The sequence below is a fragment of the Protomyctophum parallelum genome, assembly GCF_964188405.1.
Source record: "Protomyctophum parallelum genome assembly, chromosome: 10".
NCBI classification, from domain to species: Eukaryota; Metazoa; Chordata; class Actinopteri; order Myctophiformes; family Myctophidae; genus Protomyctophum; species Protomyctophum parallelum.
Window position 1 is genome coordinate 13,721,170 of NC_139704.1, and position 22,483 is coordinate 13,743,652.

General features: G+C 41.8%; 2 protein-coding genes across 4 annotated transcripts; one reads left to right on the forward strand and one right to left on the reverse strand.

The window, feature by feature from the left end:
- Positions 1-384: 384 nt before the first annotated feature.
- Positions 385-15,059, reverse strand: adka (adenosine kinase a). Of its 3 annotated transcripts, XM_083774422.1 has the most exons (12): positions 14,987-15,059; positions 14,322-14,486; positions 10,278-10,352; positions 8,335-8,388; positions 4,274-4,352; positions 4,004-4,176; positions 3,329-3,437; positions 2,849-3,019; positions 2,192-2,227; positions 1,982-2,096; positions 1,747-1,833; positions 385-1,653 (listed from the first exon to the last, which is right to left on the reverse strand). In XM_083774422.1, the coding sequence occupies exons 2-12, from the start codon at positions 14,435-14,437 to the stop codon at positions 1,520-1,522; spliced, it is 1,149 nt and encodes a 382-aa protein (XP_083630548.1). In that variant the 5' UTR covers positions 14,438-14,486; positions 14,987-15,059; the 3' UTR covers positions 385-1,519. The 3 variants fall into 3 exon arrangements, with proteins under 3 accessions (XP_083630548.1, XP_083630547.1, XP_083630549.1); XM_083774421.1 differs by lacking the exon at positions 14,987-15,059 and having other exon boundaries at positions 14,322-14,559; XM_083774423.1 differs by lacking the exons at positions 14,322-14,486; positions 14,987-15,059 and adding an exon at positions 13,032-13,105.
- Positions 14,876-22,109, forward strand: ap3m1 (adaptor related protein complex 3 subunit mu 1). Its single transcript, XM_083774420.1, has 9 exons — positions 14,876-14,947; positions 16,256-16,533; positions 18,000-18,171; positions 18,294-18,431; positions 18,757-18,842; positions 18,923-19,056; positions 19,925-20,132; positions 20,362-20,506; positions 21,010-22,109. The coding sequence occupies exons 2-9, from the start codon at positions 16,261-16,263 to the stop codon at positions 21,108-21,110; spliced, it is 1,257 nt and encodes a 418-aa protein (XP_083630546.1). The 5' UTR covers positions 14,876-14,947; positions 16,256-16,260; the 3' UTR covers positions 21,111-22,109.
- The last annotated feature ends 374 nt before the right edge of the window (positions 22,110-22,483 follow it).

Sequence of the window (22,483 nt, forward strand, 5' to 3'; positions counted from 1 at the left end):
GTAATACAGAGTTGTGCTAAAATGTTAATTTGGCACAAACTGACCAACAAAAATGTCACATCTTTTGAACTATTGTGTATCACAGACATTTTTCAAATAACACTGTATACAATGTATAGGACATTTGTAATCAAGGATGTTGGGATTTGGGAACTTGTACAGTTATGCATATCACTATACCCGCTTATGCACATATAATTGACCAAAATCATATACCAATGAAAGTCATTGAATAATGCACTAATCATGAGTTGACAGCTGTGTGTCAGGCTGAATTCCAATTAATTCAAACTCTTCTCATAAAAATCGAAATTGTCACAAAAGGAAAGTATCCTTTCATATTGGAACATACAGTATGCGTAGTTGTTTCTGTGAGAAGCGGAGTCCTGGTAACAGGTGAAGGGTATGGGACTCAATGGTCCAGCAGCTGCCCGTCTCTGGACCAGCTGCCAGGTTTCCCTGAATTACAACCACAAACTCAGGACCGTGTTAGACGTTGTTCAACCCTCACCCTGCAGGCCTTTTCAACAAAAACATAATTCTTAACTAAACAAAAAAGCACATAGTATTGTGACCAGACCTGTTTGAAACAGGAGACATACGGTACAGAGTCAATAATGAAGATTGAACCTGCAGTATCACTGACACTAAGAACTTGAAACTCAACTCAAGATACAGCATGGTGGCCACGTAATGACTAGTGCGCAGAGACGTGAAAACATTTAAAAAAGTGTGCGTTTTAAAAGAAACTCTCGTTTCACAACTGGCCTGTTACAACAACAAACATCTAATAATTAAAATCATTTTCAAAAACAAAAGTATCAATGCACATCCTGATGCACAATCCTTAATTGTACCTAACATCTGACATATCATGTTGGAACAGCGCTCGCCTGCTGACTGTTTCCATGCATGGGGAGTCAGATAATCTGAATCCTCCAACTTGATTGGTATTCATAAATACAACATTCAGACCCTCTGAGTAGAAATATTAGCATTATTCCCTTTCAGTATCATTCAGATTCAACTAGCCTCCTGAATGTTGGCCATGGGTTGTGTGGCCCCATAGTGGCCCCAAGTGGAGGACACAGGAACAGGCGTCAGAATGCACACTTTTGAAAACGTATAAAATGGTAAATGGTGCATTTATGTAGCGCTTCTATCCAAAACGCTTTACATAGATTGTGCATTACATTCACCCATTCACACACACATTCATACACCGATGGCAGAGGAAACCATGCAAGGCACCAACTTGCACATCGGGAGCAATTAGGGTTTCAGTGTCTTGCTCAAGGACACTTTGACACCAACTCTGGAGGAGCCCGGGATCGAACTGGCAACCTGCCGCTGCACAAATATATAACATGGACGTGTTGCTAATTTACCAGAAAAACTAAAACTGGGGAGTGGGGGTAGATATAGACAAGGTGTGTCAGATGGTCGGAATAAGAGTTATGTAATGAACAGAGGTAGGGGTACGTCAGGAAGAAGAGATGGGGAGAGTTGGGCCAGGAGTTCAGGGGTCCTGATGGAAGTCTGGTTTGTCAGGGAAGGTGCATCCTGCTTGTCTGATGATGACATTAGCAGCGTAGTGTCCCGCTCTCACAGACTGTTTAAGTGCCTTCTCCTGGACCAGCTCAGAGAGAAACCCTGCAGGACACATGTGATGTGATGTAAGACACTAAAGATACATATCCCAACAGGTTGTTGAGTCTATTGACTCATCATGTAGGGAGGACTCACCTCCTACAAAAGCATCTCCAGCACCATTTGTGTCAACAATGTCCTTGGGGTCGATTTTCAGCACAGGGAAAGTCTCTACTTTGTCACCTGTAGACAAAGAGCAATGTTAAGCATCTAACAGAAGGAAAGGGAGAGCAAGAGAAAGTGAGATAGAACAGAGAGAGAGAAAGGAAGAGAAGAAGAAAATCTAAGGGAAAACAAGAATGGAAAGGAAAAGTGTGAAAGAGAGACTCACTTTGGGCCATAATTGTTCCATCCTTCCCCTGAGTGAAAACTACGACCCTCTGCCTCTTCTTGTTGGCTTTAGGTAGTGCTTGAGCTTTCTTCGCAATCTCCTCAACGTCCTTAGTCTATTATATAACATATTGTAAAACAACCAGTATAACTATTACATGAAAATATTGCTGTGGCTATATATAGAATCTATAGATGTCAGTTCACTCACCTCAAAGCCTTGCTCATTTCCGAACGCGGCTGCCTCCTAAAGAAAAATAAAATAATGTTTTTGATGAGAATTACACAATAATCATCTATTTCTACAGTTATTTCATGGCAGACTCCATCGGAACACACACACACACACACACACACACACACACACACACACACACACACACACACACACACACACACACACACACACACACACACACACACACACACACACACACACACACACACACACACATATGCAGTTTGCACAAGCTTGTGTAGCATGTTTTCTTTTTCATACTGCCCTATGTATTTATATTGTGTATATGAGACTGTCCAAAATCAAAACACCTGGCATTGTGACTTGGAGGTAGATGCCAAGAAAATGGGGCACACTTGGTTACAGCTGGAGATGTTGGCTCAGGACCAAAATGTAAGTAAGTAAAGACTGTCCATGTAGAGTTATACTGTCCTGCATAATATGCATATTGCATTTTGGAGCATGAAAAGATTTTATTAGCACTGCGCCGTTTGAAGGCTTTTCTAGCAGCTGGTCATGCGGTTTCGTCATTTTGTCCGTGGAGAGTCCCCTGTCATTTCATGAAGTATGAGTCTAGCTAATAAAGAGGACATGTGGAGCATTCCCTGTGAGTGCTCAAGTCTGCCTCACCGTCTCATTGCCAAACAGCACATCCACATAGGGTAGAACCTGCATGAGGTTGTCCTTGAAGAACTGGCAGATGAAGGGTGCAGAGAGGTTCAGACAAAACAGCTTGTTGTTTTCAGCGGCATGTTTGGCCACTTTCAGGATGGATTCCAAAGAGACAGTCAGGAAGAATCCCTGGATGGAAACCATACAATTAATTAGGACCTGATCATGTGCATACAGTACACGGCTGCCTCAAGAAGTAATTAAGCATAATACTTTCAGTCTACTACACACATTTGAAAATCAACCAAATGGGGGTAGAGGCAGAGGGGGTTATCAGGAGGCGTGAGGCTGTTATTTGCTGGCCCAAGGGATTTCGCTTTCGCAATTCACTTTCATATCTCAATGGAATTTATTTTACAATAGGTTATGAACAGTTAATAAATAAAGCCAATCTGTGGCAGAATGAAAATGCTTTTTTTACAGTACAGTGTTACTCACAGCAATGTAGTAGACTTTAGCCTTCTCCACCAGCCCCCAGTTCTCTTCCAGGTCTAGATGCTTGTCCTTCTTATAGGCGTTAGCAGCCGCTAGGTTAGCTACCAAAGACCTGAGAGAGACACAAGAGAGCCAGAGTTACAGACGGATGCAGTCAGGTGTGTTGGGCATGACCCAGTAGATGCCCTGACACACTGTGCTGGAATTCAATCAAGGACACCACACTCAAATGCCCACTGAAGAGATCTGGGTTTGAATCCTGGCAGCGATACCTCTGGCTGAGCTTGATTTTATACATCATCATACAACAGTGTCACTTGCAGAAAATAGCAAATCTACAAACTCACAATGTGTTACGTGTTGTGAGGTTGTGTTGCTGCTATTTTCAACAACTTTGTTCAGCATACAACAAAGTATAAAACGGGCTTAATCCAGCACTCTAACGAAGCAGTGTTCATGGGTGGGAACTGGGAAGACACCTGGGGCTTGTGTCCTTGTTTTCTTCTACTCAATCTACTGCCTACGTGGTGGTGCACAGGTGTCTGTTCTGCAGGGAGGAGAGCTAAGGGAAGTAGCGTGGACCACTGTCAGCACTGCGTGATGTTGGCAGTGACAGAGAACACAGTACCAAAGAATAAAAGGTTGTTCAAATAAAAGTGTGTAATTTCATGTGCATACCTGTTGGCTCCGGTGATACAAGCAGCACATGTTCCTGTTGGCTCCTCCTCCTGGTTATAGTAGTGGGCATCGACATGAGCCTCCTCTGCCTTCTGCTTCAGTATCTCTCCAAACTTGTCGTTACCGATGCAGCCGAAAAACGTGCAGACCTTATGAGGCTCTTGTATCATCCACTACAGAAGACATGACAACTGTTATTTCAGAATTACAGGTGTGAGCACTGAGAAAGTGACAAAGGTGCAAAGGTGGAGTTTCAACTGTTTCACTGACCTGAGCAATCTTCATTGAGTTCTGTGTAGCTCCTCCTGCATGGTATTCAACTTTGAACTTCTTGACAATCTCCTCAAATCTACTCACACACGCGCACACGGGCACACACACACACACACACACACACACACACACGCACACACACACACACACACACACACACACACACACACACACACACGTGTCAAGTCACAACAATGGGGGTAGAAGGCCGTTAGGAAATATAATTACAAGAGTAAACGCTACAGGGTAGAAGGCAGATAGGAAATATAATTATGAGAGTAAACGCTATAGGCTAGAAATATAATTATAAATATATGATAGTAAACACTACAGTATACTATTATCTTCATGCCTCCTTATGTGCCAAATCTATCACTTGCAGACCACTATCAAGAAAAATCCCTTCTGTCCTAGATGTCTGTCCAGCAGAGGGCAGCAGAGTAATCTTAAGCATATACCTTAAACTTAACCACCATTGAACGGCTGCCATCTTGCCAGCATGGTGCTACCTAGGTGCAACTTCCTATGGACAGCCCATTCATCCAAACAGAACAGTCCTATATCATTCTATTAAATAACGTCAAACTGTTCCTCTGAGGCCCAAAGGAAGCATCACCAACTTAACTGTATCCAAAAATAACATGTTCATCAGCCTATACACAGATAAGTGTGTGTGCACAAGTATTGGGACACCCCATTGGAAACTAAGGCCCCTTTTCCACTATGGGGTGGAACCAGAACCAGAACCAGAACTTTCCAGGACCCAGAACTACCAAGAACCATGTGTAGTTCCAGAACCAAGTTCTGCTTCCGTTTCCATATAACCAGAACCCAGAACCTGTTAAGTCTGCCCCCCCCCCCCCCCTATTCCCCCACTGCTGAGTAGCTCGGCCGGCAGGGCCCCCTCCCCCTTGGCACGGCCGGGGGGGTCCCGGAATACAGAGATATTCATGTTTAAATAATGACTGGTTATTATTCAACAGTGGTGGAAAGTAGCTGTATATAGTATTCTACTTAAATACATTTCGGCCATTTGAAAATAGACAAACTACAAGCTCGATGAGACACGTGAGCTTGTAGATTGTCTATTTTCAAATTTATTTGCTTTATTGTACTTTTTTAAACCAATAATATGAACATATTTTTATATGCCACATGTGCCACAGCTGTGGCAGCCACATGCCACAGCTGTCACATATATTTCCTATACATAATAGATATACTGTATATGCACATACTGTAGTTTATATGAACATGGATATATGCAGCATACATTATATATAGCCTATATTTGCCGATATGGATTTCCTTTCCATGTGGGGAGTGGGACAACAGTAAAACACCCGTTTTAAATGCATTCGACCAGTTGTTCTCCAACCTTTACCTGTCTACAATATTTTGCTTAAACTGCAAGAGAAAAATATATATCATATAGGCTATAGCTCATATGATAAATGATAACCCACCTTTTGAATATAGCATTTAACATTGTGTGGGTTGCAATTATAGTGCCTCTTGAGCAGATTGAGCAAATTGTGCCATAACATCCAGTCCAGTTGTAATGTCAATATCAAGAAATGTGCAAATACAAATCATTTAACCGTTGTGCTAGTTGAATTTAATTCTTCCAATGTGTAGTATTGTGTACAGCACATTTCTAGTAATGATATGCCTAATGCCTTGCCCTGAAAAAGAAAGAAAATTCTGTTCTGGCAATTTAGAATAGATTATATGGCGCTCTCGCGCGCGAGCACACGCACGCAAACACATACGCACACACACACATCTGCAGTTAGCCTAGCTGTTAGCTGTAGTGTAGAACAACAACTGCAAGCAAACAACTCGTCGCGACAGCTTTATGGCTCTCTCTCTCTCTCCCTCACGCACACACAAGCTCTGTCTCTCCCTCTCTCGTGGCCATAGTGTTTCTGTGTGCTTTTCCAGGTTATTTTTATGTGTGTCCGCTGTCGCTGTGTCGCACTTAGGAGTTTAAAATGTGCGCTGTTGTGTTGTGTGCGCTTCTCCTCGCTCCGGTCTCCTCAGTGCTCAGAGTGCTGTCACCTCAGCTCGACCAATCGAGAGCAGCAGCGCTGCTGGCCCCGCCCATAGGTTCCCAGAACTCAGCGTTAGTACTACCTCAAAAGCAGGGCCGAAAAAAGGTTCTGAGAACCTGGTCTGAAACCGTGCCGTACCGCGCTGTGCGCTGTGGAAACAAACCCAGAACTAAAAAAAATAGGTTCAGGTTCTGGATAGTTCTGGTTCCACCCCATAGTGGAAAAGGGGCCTATCTCAGCCGCGAAGACCTGGTTACCACACTGCTCCGGGCAGCATACCCCCCGCGCCTTACTTTATACCTGATGTAAACAAGTCTTAGTGCTTTTTATGGTTTTATCCCGGTTTTTGTTTACCCATTTACAAATGTCAATCAAGCTTGTTTGTTAAATGTAGGCTATATAATTGTACAATCCTATGCGGTAGGTAGGCGATATTAATGTCTACTCTGTAGTTATGAATGCCTGTAGTTATATGTGCATAGCCTACTACTTATCCGCGGGATTCAGCGTTTTAGCCAAAGCGATAATTTAAGCATGTTTTAGGCAAAGTGATGCAGGCCTAATTATTATATTATGTTCATTCCATACCAAAACTGTGTTGCATGCTCGCGGGTGCGTGTGTGTGTGTGATTCTGATCTGTCATCTCTGCGTGTGTTGACACTACACACACGCAGAAGAACTGGGAGGCGGAGGCCGCGAGGGGTGCGCCGCCCGGAGCAATGTGGTAATCAGGTCTTCACAACTCAGCCCTACTGCTGCTAAGGTCCTGAGACAGAGCCAGAGTTTGAAGAGGAGCAGAGAGACATTTGGGAGGAGGGAATAATGGATAGAGAGCCCTAACCCTCCCGGACTCTGTTTCCTATAAATTATTACACAGCGTTTCATGAGGAATGTATCTGAGGTGTGACGCCTCAACATTTCACCATAGTCTGTGTGGTTTGGTCAAATACAGCAAACACGCACACAGCTCCTTTCTCAGCACGAATAAATGTGGGTTCGTGAGTAAACTTCATGTAAACTTCGTGTTTGCAGAAAGCAAAGCAGGAAAGTATAGTGCAATACAAGGTCTGCATTGGGGTCCTTCATATTCAACTCATAGGGAAAATTCTACTCTACAATAATTGTGCCTCAGTACATTTATCCCTAGTCTGCATCTCCACAAGCAAACTTCTGAAAGCCAGTTAAGCCACTATGACTGAACCCAAGCAGCATTCCTCACTCTGTTTTAAATTATTTATACTGTATTTGACCTTAAAAGTATTATTTTAATGGGATACTACTTCATAGTTAAGTCAACCTGAATGTCTTAAATCAGGCACAAGAGAGTTGGCCAAAATTTGTGCACGTACACATGTGCACAAATGTTTACTGTACTTTTAGTCCTAATCTACAGTGGGAATGGGAGGTGTAGTGTCCTGCTTTATCATTGGTGGAGGCTTGTTCCCTGTACTGAATCTCCTGCTCGCTCATTGGATGGCATTGTGGAACAGAGGTTGAATGTGGTGAGTTTGGTCTGGCTGACTCCAGAACAGGGGAGTAAAAACTATCTACAAGATACACGTTCTAACATTACCTGCAAAATTAAACATGTATACTCTTTGTCAATAACAAGAAAGATACCAACTAGACCTGTCACAATTACTATATAATTGCCAGGTGATCATAATTATTTGAGTTAATCACAATGATTTTGCATAATCATCATAATATTTCCATTTTATTTTGGAGAAAACAATGCGAAAATAAACGATGTACAGTACAAGCTCACAACACGTGAATACGTGGCCACGTTGTGAGCTTGTAGATCGGCTTATATTAGTCATTTCTTTGTATATTTAAGTTATTTGTCATATCCGCCCTGTGCATCGTTTGTTTACAAAGCCTAAAGGGCAAACAGAAATGCAAATTTCATTTAAATATGTTCCAATGTTCATTGTCAATATATTTTTAATTATAATCTGAATTATTTGAACAATGAAATAGTCAACTAAAATAATACCAACAGGGCTTTGTGTTTGTCCTCTGCCAGGATCTGATCGTTGCTCTTCAGTCCATACCTGCGAAAGACAAAAAGAAAGCAAGCGAGGCTGAGTTCTCAAAGTTAGTGAATCAATAAACTAAAAAGTCACTGGACAAAGTCCCTGCTGTGGCCCTCATTTGTTAACAACAAAATCCCCTTGCATTTACTGATTACCTTTATTCACACAATCCAAGATTAGTGGCTGCCGAGCAGCTCTACAGAGATTACTCTCTTATATTATGTCACATTCAGGCACTGCAGTGGGCACAATTTTGGAATGTAAGATACACAGACACACTCTAAACTGGTCTGGGACTAAAACGAATGGGACTAAAGCTGTCAAAGTCGATTCATTGTGTTGGGCAATGCTAAACATATTTTCCGTGAAAAATGAAGGTTGTTTGAAGATTTGGTGCCATGTACTGTAAGTGTAAGCTCCGCTTTATTCTTGTGTGAGATTGAATTAAAACTGCCAGACGACTAATCCATCCCACATTGACAGAGCAGCCTGAGGCTGGACTCTGATCTAGGGCCTGGAGAAACCCTTTGACCCAGTCAACTGTGAGGACCAGGCCAGACCAGGGCAGAACTCTCCTACACTGACCGGCCTGATCAACCCGCTTCCCCAAGGACAAGAACCCAAAGAGGGCACAATTCCCCTGTGTCACAACATTTGATAATGTATTCTATGAAAGTCATACCTTTGCTAATTTCCAAAATGTTATATCGTGCTGATTAACAGAAAATAAATCCATGCAAGTCAGTGACTTTGGAATAAAGATCACTTTATCTCCACTTTAGATCTGTTGATTAGATTTGTTCTTAAGTGAATTTGTGCAAATTTTGCAAATAAGGCATCAGTACTGCATGCAGCAGATCCATTCTACTGAGGCTCTGACTGCTGTAGAGAAAATAGGAATGAACACAGATCATATTACCAGTAATTTACAGTATGACAGTCTGTTACTATATAGTCACTAGTACCACATGGTTCAGAAGAGGACACACGTACAGTGTCTCTATGCACATGACAAATGTTTGTCAAGAGAGAGAGATAGAAAGAGATAAAAAACAGTGTGGTCAGGTGTGTATACACAGTGATATTTGAACTCTTGTCAGTGGTAGTACTGTCTCTGTAGAGGACATACTTCTGCCCAACCCAGGACATTCACACTCATTCACTTAGCCACACACACCTTTTCCTCTCTTAGGCCAGTGTTTCCCAAAGTTGTTGTTTTTTGCCAGTGAATTAGGCTATGTTATGTGTGATATATATATATGACTTTACCATAATCACAGTAATCCTTAATCATATTCCATCATTCAAGGGCCTTTGGATAGAACATACAGTAGATAGAAATGAAACATACTCCATGCAGTCACTTTCAGTTAGAGTGCTGCAGAGGCTGAGTGTCTGTGACCAGCTGATTGGTGACGCTTAATTGATACATCAAGGAAGGCAATTATGTTTCTGTACTGTCAAATAGGTTTACATCTATTCTAAGTTAGCATCTTAAATAAATGTTGTGAAAATGTGTTGTGAAAGTTTTAATACAAATAGTTCCAATGACATCTAAAAGTAAGGTTGCAAATATGCTTATCGGTGTTGCGAGGATGAGGGGGTATCTGGAAAAGATTCTTCCCCCCCAAGGGGTACCTGGGCCAAAAAGGTTTGGGAACCCCTGTCTTAGGCCATATGTGGGGTCAGAGATATGCAAGAACCCATGAATAAGATTCCGCTTTAGCATTATGTACTGATGTAGTCTGAGGTTCTAGTATGACTACTCTGGAGGCACTCTGTAGAAATTTGTTTGAAAAGATTAAGATGGTGCATCTGCAGTCTTTTAGTTCCCTCTTCTCTAGCACCCATGCACGCTGAAAACCAAATATCTTTGCAGGTTCTTGGATTCTATTTTGCTAACTTACTTGTCCAGAAAGTCCTTGTCCACCACAGCTGAGATGTCCAATAAAGGATTTCCCATTCCAAAGAGGGAATTAGGCCTGAAAAACACAGACAAAACATTTATATGCTGAATTACTTAAAACCTATATATTTCGCTGTATGTCACTATCAATAATTGTCGATCTACAAGCTTGTAGCTGTTCTATTTCTGATGAATGTCTATTTTTCCATAATGTTAGCCGAATGTTTGCCTATTATAAGTCTGAAGTCTCTGACATGTTCAGAATATGGACGCTAGGGTTCATGTTGTTTAAAGATGTAATATAATTATGTATTTGAATGCCCCCTAGCATTGTAAAAACATGAACCTGATAACAGGATGCACTCCAGAAAGAAAACTGCCTCAGTCATCTACACAAGTCTGCTCTCGAAGCCTGGCCAATGCACTTGTTGTCCCACTTTCTTCAGGGAAAATGGTCACAAGGTAATAAGGACAGAACTAAACCAATCCCCCACGTTTTTGGTATTTTGTTTTTAATCCCTGTACACTACCTGTCTACCTGTTTTTGTCTCCACCAGGCCGAAGGCATGTGGGGAGAGTATGTTTTGCACTCCGTCCGTCCGTTTGTGTGTCCGTCCGTGTGTCCGTCCGTGTGTCCGTCCGTGTGTCCGTGAACAGCTAATCTCGGCCACCGTTAACCCGGTCGATGCCATATTTTGCACACACACTCCCTGGATGCCAACGATGAACCTCTGCCCCAAACTTTCCAGAACGGCCTGTTATAGCGCCACCAGGAGGCCGCTTTGTGCAAAACAACCCGGTCGATGCCAAATTTTGCACACACACTCCCTGGATGCCAACGATGAACCTCTGCCCCAAACTTTCCAGAACGGCCTGTTATAGCGCCACCAGGAGGCCGCTTTGTGCAAAACACGTTTTTGCACAGTACACCTACAGATTTTGTCCAAACATCACGCAAATTGGTACACAGTCTCTCTAGAGCCATTCAACGAAACGGGTCTTTCAGATTTATCAGACTCCATCCTGATTGGTTAAGATTGGCTTCCAAAGTTCACAGGAGTGCTCAGTTTCAAACAAAATGCTGCAAATCATGAACACATCGCGTGATTTCCGTGAAATTGTGCACCCACATTCCCACTAGGCCGAGGACGAAATGCCACATGAACAATTTCAACTCAGCCTCAAGGTGGCGCTATAACTGGCCGAAAAGTGTTTTTACCTCTAACTGCACGGATCTGTGGATAACCTGGTGGAGACCTGTGCCCGGAAGGGCACTTTTTCTAGTTAATCTTGAAGTTTACAGATGCATCTCTTTACTCTAATCTGTCCTGTGTTTCATACGGTGGTGCTGCTATGATAACTGAACCCCCCCCCTAATAAAGGTCTATACTATACACACAGGATTACTAAAGGATCATTCGTTTTAAATATATATGTTTTATACTATAGTGTATTTGTATTGTTTTGTCTTGAGCTTACAATCAATGTCTCACTGAAATGGTAGAAGTGTTGAATTGAAGTTCATAAATGAAATAAAAGCCTACATAATAGCTTTCACCTAAATTTGCATGCACTTTGTGCAGGGTGGCTACTTTCTTGGCAATACAAAACAAATGCCTGAGGTTTAATTCTAACATTTGAAATAGAATTGCAGAACAGAGAGATTTTCATTTCCATGTGACTTAACCACACGTCGACTTTAAGTTAACCATGTGACATCTAAGCACAGTCTGTGTACAATGATGGGAACACAGATGGTGCTGAAGACATTATTCAGCCATGCAAATAACCATGTTATAACTTATGACATTCACAGCCAGGCAACATTAGGCCAGCAGCTGTGTGTTTGAATGATTTCTGGAACAAACTGAGAGTTTGAATATTGTGGCAAATCATAACCTTGTGATGTCAAAGAAAAACGTCCTGTGCACCAAAAGGATCACTTGTTCCAGCATTTACCAGCAGCATTTCAACATTACTGTAGTAGAAGAACCACATGGCAGTCAGTAAGGCGCCTACAAACGTAATTTTTCCTCAAACATCAAGGGCAGTGAACTGTGAAAACTAGTTCTAGTGCAAACAATACCTGTAACAGAAACACAAAAAGCAGCAACTATTCTATAGGTTTGCTATTCAATAACAAAACAAATACATCTTTCTTTTTAGACAACTTCTCCACAAATGGATAACCAGAACCTCTCCTCTTTGTCCTTGATGTCTCTACCGGCTTTCCACAATGTCTGAGAACAACCCTGATGGGAACAACTGTGTTAACACAAAACACAAAGCTCTCAACAGGTGCCCCTCTGCACACTCAGCAATAATAATGCATATTGCATGTGCATAGTGCACTATGATTAATCTTTGACTGTACCCTCTTCAGCAATATTCATCATTAGCTTTTAGCAATTACCATGTAACAATGCATATTGGGATGATTAAGCAGCCATACAGTGCATATGCATATCCATCAGGCAGGCTTGAATGTGTTTTTAAATGTATTTTGTTGTAAATAAACCCTCACGCTCCATTTGATGCCACACCCTTTGCATAAAGCTATATTCAGTTTCAGACCATACACTAGTCTCAACATGCTGTTACATGAACACTAACCTGGTGCAACAAAATATACTGGCATGTCAATACCAAATAACTTGCCTTGGACCTAGATTGATCCAAGGCTAAGTTATATCAAAACCTTCTGTATTAGACAATAATATAAAAATGTTCCTCACTTCTGTCAGTGTATTCTTACCTTACAGCTGCCATGGTCTCTCTGTATCAGTAACACTCAGGACAGTGACAGACCTGCTGAACAGTCTAAAATAAGCCCAAAAAGAGCTGTGTTCAAAAACCACTAATTTGAGCTTGGATAGATTTGTGCGTGCGTACAGCAGAGCTCCTCCCACACGGACACATCTGATTGGTTACTGTACACATGAAGAAAGGGCACCAGAACACCAGAACTCGGCTAGTGATTGGTTGTCTCTTAACTAATTAGGCTTAAAGCGACTCGAATTGATGGACGGGATCACGGGATACGCATATTATGCATAATATTCAAGAGAAACAATATTGATCTATCAGCAGTTCAGCACCAACATGTTGGATCATGCAAGAGGTCTTAACTCTTAACAGCAGCAACAAGAACTAAACTGCTACGAATATTATTGGGTCGGGGGTTGACATTGAGACAGTTCACGATAGGACAGAAACATTTTTATTTCCTAAAGCACATGAAGAACTGTGGTCCTATTTTGGGACATTTTTCAACGTTGCCACAAATTGTGCAACATTTTAGCAGATCAATCACTAGGCAAATTCAAGTTCATCATGAGCTTGTAGAATATAGTTTTGTGTAGCTCTGCTCGACAATTTGCGTGTAGTAGCAAAATAATAAAATTGTGTTTGTGGTTAGCAGTGCTCAATAACACGATCATCATCAGAGACGCGTGATGACTGCTGAATTCAATCATAACTGACGCGTCAAAACAAAACAAAGCTTTTCCCAAAGAAAGGCAACGACCCTGAGGCGAGTAGGCGACTACATACAAAAGACACGTGGGGTCGTGTCATGCACGCACCGGTGCACACCACACGTGTAGCCCTGGACTTTAAACACAGAGTGAGGAGGACATGGTGGAGTGGACAGTCTGGGAAACTATCTGGAGAACACTAGACCCATTCAGTCAAAAAAAGACTATTATCGTCGCACCACGACGATGTAAACATTTCACAGCCATTTATTTTGAATCTCACACACACACACACACACACACACACACATGGATGCGCTCCAGCATGTGGCGCGGGCGCGTAAAATGCCTCAACAAGAATAACCAGATATATCAGTCCATCTGATCCAGTTTTCTATTCCACGACCAGCAGGCATGCATACCGCTATGCATGCATGCATAAAAGACGATGCTTTGATTATCCATCGTCTTGCACGACGCGGTACTGTTCTATAAAAGCATGTCTCAATCCCGGGGGTCCAGATTCTAGAACCGTTAGATCGATCGCTTATCGCCTTGCTTAATTTCACCTTAATTTGGCAGCAGCAGCCCTCGGAGGAGGAGTTTTTTTAGGTGGTGATTCTGTCTTCTTCCCCGCCGAGGACAGTCTGAGTTTCTTTGCCTTCGGTTCTCCAGAAGAAGCCATGGTTTATCAAAACTGCGTATCGATCCCCGCTTAATGTGAGATGATATGACTGACTGAATGGAAAGAAACAACCGCACGGTCCTCCGTTTATAGTCCGTCGTACGACTGAGCCGAGCGTCGAAAATAGCCGATCTACAAGCTCACAACCCGTCGCATCGCTACGGGTTGTGGGCTTGTAGGTCGGCTATTTTGCGAGTCCTCCACAGTATGATAGGTCCACAGACCTATGACGTTGTAGCCGTCCGCTTACATGCCTGTCGGCAAATTGAGCTTCCAATGCCCTACCGATTTCGAAATTCGAAATATCTTGTTATGTGCAGACTTCCAACACCCGTTCCTAAAAGTGCGGCTTTTGGACACGTTTCCGAAATGATCAGTTTACAATTTTATTACGTTATGTAAACTGTGCAGTTTACAGGCAGCTAGGCAGCTGTCCAGACAGACACGTCTTCTGCCATATTTGCCACAAATAAAGTTACATTCCTGCCACGGGCGAGAGTCCTCCAGCAGGTAAAACTTTTATATGCATATTTAAAAATAAAACCATACTGTGTCCAGATGATGGGTGATGGCCAGTTGTTGCCGATGCCATTGAGGTCTTTGAAAGTGGTCCGACGGATGTTTTGTGTGTGGTGCATATTACTTTACTTTTTAATATTTGATCTGTAGTTTGTTGAGTTTCCGAATCTCAGTTTGAGCTGGAGGCTACATTTCGGTCACGTTTGTGGTTTACCAGCACTTTAGACAAACAGTAGACGGGTGACAATATTTACACATCGTTTCTACATAGGCCAGGACTAGCCCCCCAAGCAGAACCCAATGGTACTGAAGTTTCTGACATTTCTTTGACCCAGACCATGGGGTCCTGTTCCAGCAGTACCCTGCCACCTGGTACGCGGACATAAATAAAACATAAACACCGTGGATAACGCCTGTCTGCGCTCTTTGACGACTTTTTTTTCTTCGTGTGAGGGCTTCTGAATCTGTGAAGTATAAGTACCCATACATACCGCTGCGAATATCTCCTGTGGTGCGGAAGCCGTCTTTGTTTGACCGATTTGGTCACTTTGATTCTTCTCTTCCTTCCTTGTTTATTGACACCTCATTGTACCGCCTATCTGGCTAGCTAGTGGCGCTATAGCTATGACAGAGCAGATCAGATGCAGGGACGTAGCCGCACAAGCCAACCGCACACCGGGAGGCGGTACAATAAACGGTAAACAAACAAGAAGAAATAAAGCGACCAAATCGGTCAAACAAAGTACTTAAAAAAAAAAAAAATACTTAACGGCTTCCGCGCCACAGGAGATATTCGCAGCGTATAGGTACTTATAGTTCACGAATTCAGAATAACTAAAAAAAAAAGGCAGTCAAACGCCGCAGATACGATGTTAGCGAGCATATTTATGTCCGCGTTCCAAAATTCCCATATGAAAATATAAATATGGACAGGGACCCTACACAAAGCGACATCCAAATTTCAGAAAAGCTTTATGGAGAGTTCCGAGAGGGGCTAGGCCAGGACCACAGTGGAAACTGGAAACAAGTCCCCTGGACCTTTTTGAGTCTGACTGTACGTGCGGTCTACATTTTTGCCTAATAAAGTATACAATAAATCAATCACACATTTCTGTCCTAATGCAGTGTGTTTTGAAGGCATTATCAAAACTATGATGTGAAGTTATTTCTCTTTCTCTCCCTCTACCCCCCTTCTCCCCCTGACATGCATTTTCTCACTCACACATTCTTGCTCTCTCAAATTCACTCCATAAAACCCCATTGTTGACACACAAACCACTGCATTGTTTCTCCTTCCAGCTGAGATGATCCACAGTCTGTTTCTGATTAATCATTCGGGAGACATCTTCCTGGAGAAACACTGGAAAAGTGTCATCAGCCGGAGTGTGTGTGATTACTTCTTCGAGGCAAAGGAGAAGGCAGTGGAGCCAGAGAATGTTCCACCTGTGCTTCAGACACCACACCATTACCTTATCAGTATATACAGAGACAAGCTGTTCTTCCTAGCTGTCATCCAGACTGAAGTCCCTCCGCTGTTTGTGATAGAGTTCCTGCACAGAGTGGCAGAGATGTTTCAGGTCTGTCTGTGGAAGGTCATTGTTCTAACTTTGTTATAGTCAGACATACTGGCCTAACGTAATCCAACATTGAGGAACCAGAGAATAGAGAGAAGAGGAAACGCTGCGTGGTCCGTATAGTTGTCACTATAGTAACTGAAAAACAGGTGCTCATTGGAGAGGTTACAATAGTAGGTAAACACATTTGAAGTTCTTTCCCTTGTGGTAAGTGGGCTGATAGCCTGATATCCAAAAGTGAAAATAAGGGTGAACTCAAAGAAAATCCAAAGCGCTCCCCTCGGTTGAATTTTAAAAGCGTTTATTGTCATCTGACTAAGTAAGGAATATATATTTAAAAAATTGTGTTTTGATCACACTGTCAGACTGTGGACTTACCTATCATCTTCCATAGTATAGAGTCTATAAAATGACATACTAGTGGTTGTTTAAATTTAAGAGGATCACCATAACTCTGAGAGGGTACAAATGGATCCAAATGGACCCGTTCCATTTGTACACTGAGACCCCTTTTCCACCGGTTGGTTCCCAATGGGAACCGCTTCAGTTCTTTTTGTTTCTTAGTCCATGAGCCAGAGTTCCAAAATTGGAACGTTCATTATGAACAATATTGTATATTAATACGATAACCCTTCCACAGTAGTAGCTTTTTCATATATTCTACTTTTTGCATATTTTCCCTATATAATGCCTCATTTGCATATTTAAAAATTGTAATACAATAAATCATTGTCTTTGTGTAAGTAATCAACTGGGGAAGTTTCATGGTGATAACAATCTAATATAGGTATGGTTTTACACATTCTATTCATAATTAACGGTCTAATTTTAGAGATCTGGCTCATGGACTAACTGGTTCCCATTAGGAACCAACCGGTGGAAAAGGGGTCTCAGAGTTACAGATTTCTAAGGAACCCCCTATAGCAGTGATTCTTAACCTGGTGGTACTTGAGCGCCCCTCTGGTGGTACACAGGTCACAGGAGTCACCCAAAAAAGGAGAACACAGACAAAAGTGGAATGAAATATTTATATTACTACACATAGTTATTCTGACCAAATCATTTGTTGAAATAGGCTCTCCAGCCATGCTGAAATGGGCATGACAACACCTAGCTGTTAATGGAAGATTTTAGAACGGATTAATCACATTAGAAATATCAGTTGTGCTTATTAGTGATTAGTGAGTTTTGTCAAAGCAGCAGCATTAAGCATTATTGGCTTAGGAATGGAACAAAAACAATACATATAATTTCCCTCCTGTGTAAACTGTGCATAGCTGAGTATGGGCATGTCTACGCTCTATTTTCTGAGGTGGTACTTCGGTATACTGACCACTGATCTTCAACCCAATCATTTTCCAAGGAATACGACATGAACATGTGAAATATACACTGGTCACACCTATTTCTGCAACAATTATTCATTAGCATGTCAATTTATTATTAATAACAGGGCTTGTCATTTCCAGGACTACTTTGGAGAATGCTCCGAGGTGATTATCAAGGACAACGTGGTGGTAGTGTATGAGCTACTAGAGGAGATGCTGGACAACGGGTTTCCTCTGGCAACTGAATCCAATGTCCTCAAAGAGATGATTAGGCCTCCGAATATCCTGCGAACGGTTGTAAATACGCTCACAGGTAAAGAGGTTTACCTCAGAACACTACCTGTACCACTGTTAAAAGTTCATGTGAGTTGTACAGTTTGTACACCCAAATCATTCATGAGAACCACATTTGTACTGAATGTATTTTCTTTGCAGGTAGTAGTCATGTTGGGGAAACATTACCAACTGGTCAGTTGTCAACTGTTCCATGGAGGCGGGCTGGAGTGAAATACACTAATAATGAGGCATATTTTGACGTGGTAGAGGAAATAGATGCCATTCTGGACAAATCAGGTACAGAGACCAGATGAGACACATCCTTAAGCCCTAACCACACCAAAGGGTCAAGATGGTTTTAGAGTTGTCCCTGTGGTGTGATATGTCTTGTTGCATGTTGACCCTAGTGATTCAACGCATGGAATTCAATGGCCCAAACAACACCAAATGGTCAAGATGGTTTTAGTGTTAACTCCTTGCAACCGTTTGGACCCAAGGAGTTGCATGGTGACCCTTTGGTGTGGTTAGGGCTTTAGATATAAAATTACCTTCAGAGATTCAGATTTAGTAGTATTTCAAATGTAGCTAACTGCTTTGTTCAATTAACGGGACTGGTGTACAGGTACTACATTGTTTGCAGAGATCCAGGGTGCGATTGAGGCCTGCGTTAAACTCACTGGGATGCCTGACCTAACGCTTTCGTTTATGGTGGGTTAATTTCCTCTTGGCCCCTTTATGGACACTTAACTGTGTGTTCAAATAAATCACATCTTGATCTTTACCTGCAGAATCCCCGTCTCCTTGATGACGTGAGTTTCCATCCTTGTGTGAGGTACAAGCGCTGGGAGTCTGAGCGTGTCCTCTCATTCGTCCCCCCAGATGGAAACTTCACGCTCATGACTTATCATGTCAGCGCACAGAAGTACGTTCACAAGTTCAAATCCCACTCATATGTCAGGATTACATTTTGAACCCATGCATAGGGTCATGATATGATACAATACACATGCGAACTAGTTGTGCACCCAGTTAAGGTTTTCAAACCCAGAAACCATGCTGGGAGCATCAGATAGGCAATTAAGGCATTGAGTAATTTTTGAATTTTGAACGGCACTTTGGCCTTGTGTTTGGCAAATATGAATTATCGCCAGAAATAAGACTACATGTGAATGTTTATTGTGTTAGTTGGCATTTGGCAACAGCTTTTGGTACTTATTGTCTTCCGAGGAGTGTCTTGGCTGTGGAATGCATGACTGTAGAATTGTGGAAATATTCACAGGCTTGTCAACAACGTTTCAAATGTTGCCATGTAATCACTAAGGTTATGCTCAGATGGTCAGCCCAAAACCTGACTTTTGGCCTCTCCCCATTAGAATCAATTTATTTTCTACTACTGAACTACTTTGAACAGCAAAAACAGTTTAATTTAAACTACATTCCTAAATGGATTGAAATCCGATTTTTAATGATGTGTCTCACTCTGGAGTCTGGACACAGAAACTATACTTTGTCGTATGACATTGTCGCTCACTGAAAATAACTGATGTTCAAGCTTGTTACAAAGCAACCAACACAGATAGGCAGACAATGTCTGAATACACAAATCCAATCAGTTCAGGCCTAACTGATTATAGACCTTCATTGTTCCTTGATAAATGGTAAATGGTGCATTTAGCGCCTTTATCCAAGGCGCTTTACATAGATTGTGCATTACATTCACCCATTCAGCCACTCTACCCCTGAGCCACCGCCGCCGATAAAGAATTGGTGTTCCTTGTCTCCCTTCTCAGTCTTGTGGCCATCCCAGTGTATGTAAAGCAGAGCATCAACTTCTTTGACAGTGGTTCCTGTGGACGCCTCGATCTCACTGTTGGACCCAAACAGACCATGGGAAAGCCGGTGGAGGGGCTAATGATAACCATCCACATGCCTAAAGCTGTGTTGAGTGCCAACCTCACAGCCACACAAGGGAACTATAACTATGACAGTGGCACGAAGGTACTGTAGCTATTAGTCAGTGTAAACTAGAGCACGGCCGATATATCAGCCATTATTTTACTTTTTTAACGACATCAGCAGTTAATTAGGCAGCAGCTGTACCTCATTTAAATGTTTGATCTATGTTTTTTGTATTTATTTGTTTGCTTATAAGTTTAATGTTCTCAAACCCCAAACATCGTCCTGGGCTTTAAAATGGAGTGCATTATGGTGGTCTTTGATGTGATAGGTGCTGGTGTGGGACATTGGCAAACTGAATCCGCAGAAGCTCCCTAACCTGAAAGGCAGCCTGAGTCTACAGGCAGGAGCCCCCAAACCAGAGGAAAGCCCCTCACTCAACATTAACCTGAAGATACAGCAACTGGCCATATCAGGTACCCATTGACCTTTAACTTTGACCCCTAGCTTGGTGGTGAATATTAAATATTTTGTCTTTACAGCCCTCCAAAAGCCCCTACTCTATTTATTTTGCCTGGCCTTGTGTAAAGTAATTTGAATTGCCTTGATGTTGAAATATGCTGGACAAATTCAGTTGCCTCGCCCTGTCTTATTTGTAATAGTAATGACAAAAAATAATTAAAAAAATCTTTGTACAACATATGTATACATTAACCACTTTCAACCTGGCCCAATTGAGCATGTCATAGGTTAAAATTATCTACAAACTAATGAATCATGGCTTTTTGAGAGAAAGTAGATGGGCTATTTCCACTGTTCATCACACAACGAAGTACAATATATAGGGCGTTAACATTACAACCTGATGTAGCATTTCTGCTGTGTTGGAAGGTAGGACAACATAAGGTTTTACACTGGAATTCTGTATTTTATGACATTGCTGATGTTCGTGTCTTCTCTAACCTTTGTTCCAATGCAGGACTGAAGGTGAATCGTCTTGATATGTACGGAGAGAAGTACAAACCTTTTAAAGGGGTCAAATATGTGACTAAAGCAGGGAAATTCCAAGTGAGGACATAAGTAGAGAGTAGAGACTGAAAACACCAAAGACGACAATTCAACGTGCCAAATATGGGCCAGGTTTACGACGAGCCTTTCATAGCTGCCAGCTCACTGGTATTAATTGCTTAATGGTTATTTATTATGTGTATAACATTATATGTGAATGAATGGTGTTGCCACTTGTTTGTAAAGGGAAGCCTTAATAACCAGTATTGTTTGTGCATTTGTTCATGAAGTGCTAATGCTGCTTTACACTAGCAGCGACAAAACTAGAAACAACCAACAACCATGGCCAGATACCAGATACTTTGCTGCAGTGTCGCCCTTGAAGTGTTGCAGCCACACATTTACAGAACAGAGCAGAAATTCTGGGGGGAGAGAATTCAAAATGGTGGAGACATTATTTATGGATACTTCATTGGAGCGCAGAAAAAATCTGACGCCTGTTAAACTGTTTTCTTTTTAGCTTCATGTTGAAGGCTTCCACTGAAAATGACTTGTAGCCTGTTACTTTGTTGCCACCAGTGTGAACTCATTGCAACCCAGCATAACTGTTGATGTTTCTTTTTGTTTTTTTGTATGCTTCAAACCATTCGGACCACTTTTTCGGACCACTTATCCCGTTTATGGATCAAGCGCTGTTCTGAGTGTTGCCATAGTCACAATAATGACCTCACAAGGCTCACTCAGGACTTGCGGTCTACTTACTGTGACACTACCTGCATGCCTTGCTTGCTGCCTGAGCATAGTCAGCCAGATAAGTCAGTTTTTGCAAAGGTTTTTAGTTTTTTACACATTGTCTCATAACTTAAAAAGACAGTTTTATATTATGAAGTTTATTTTTTAGAGAATTGAATGTCTTAACTATTCACTAAGTGGCTGCAGTGTCTGTTACGCTGATTCTCAAATGCAGGTGTTTGTGCAGCTTACTATCAAGAGTACACCAAGGAGGCCTTAGTTTGTTTAGTGTCTATTGGCAAAATTTGGCCATGGTGAAATATAAATATCTACACACTGTTTTATTGTTGGTGGTTTTTCTTTTGGGTTTTTTTTGTAATTATTATTAAGACTGCTTAATCATATGAACCCTATCAGCCGATAGGGTTACAAGTTCAAAACACCTCGTAACACGATGTGCAAGATATAGTCCATAGACCCTGGTCAACTACATAAGCTTAAGCATTTAAGGAATAGTGTGTACTGTAGATGAATCATCGTTAAATTAGCTTGTCATACTTGACACTGTTCCAGGCAATCTAGTTTAGCAAAAGCACCCCCAAGAGTGTTAATGTGGAATAACCCTTTCACTCTACACAGTATTTGCACAATCCCTTATCTAAAAGTGTGAAAAGTTTTACTCCCTAAAGTGCGTGTATGTGATGTCACTGTGT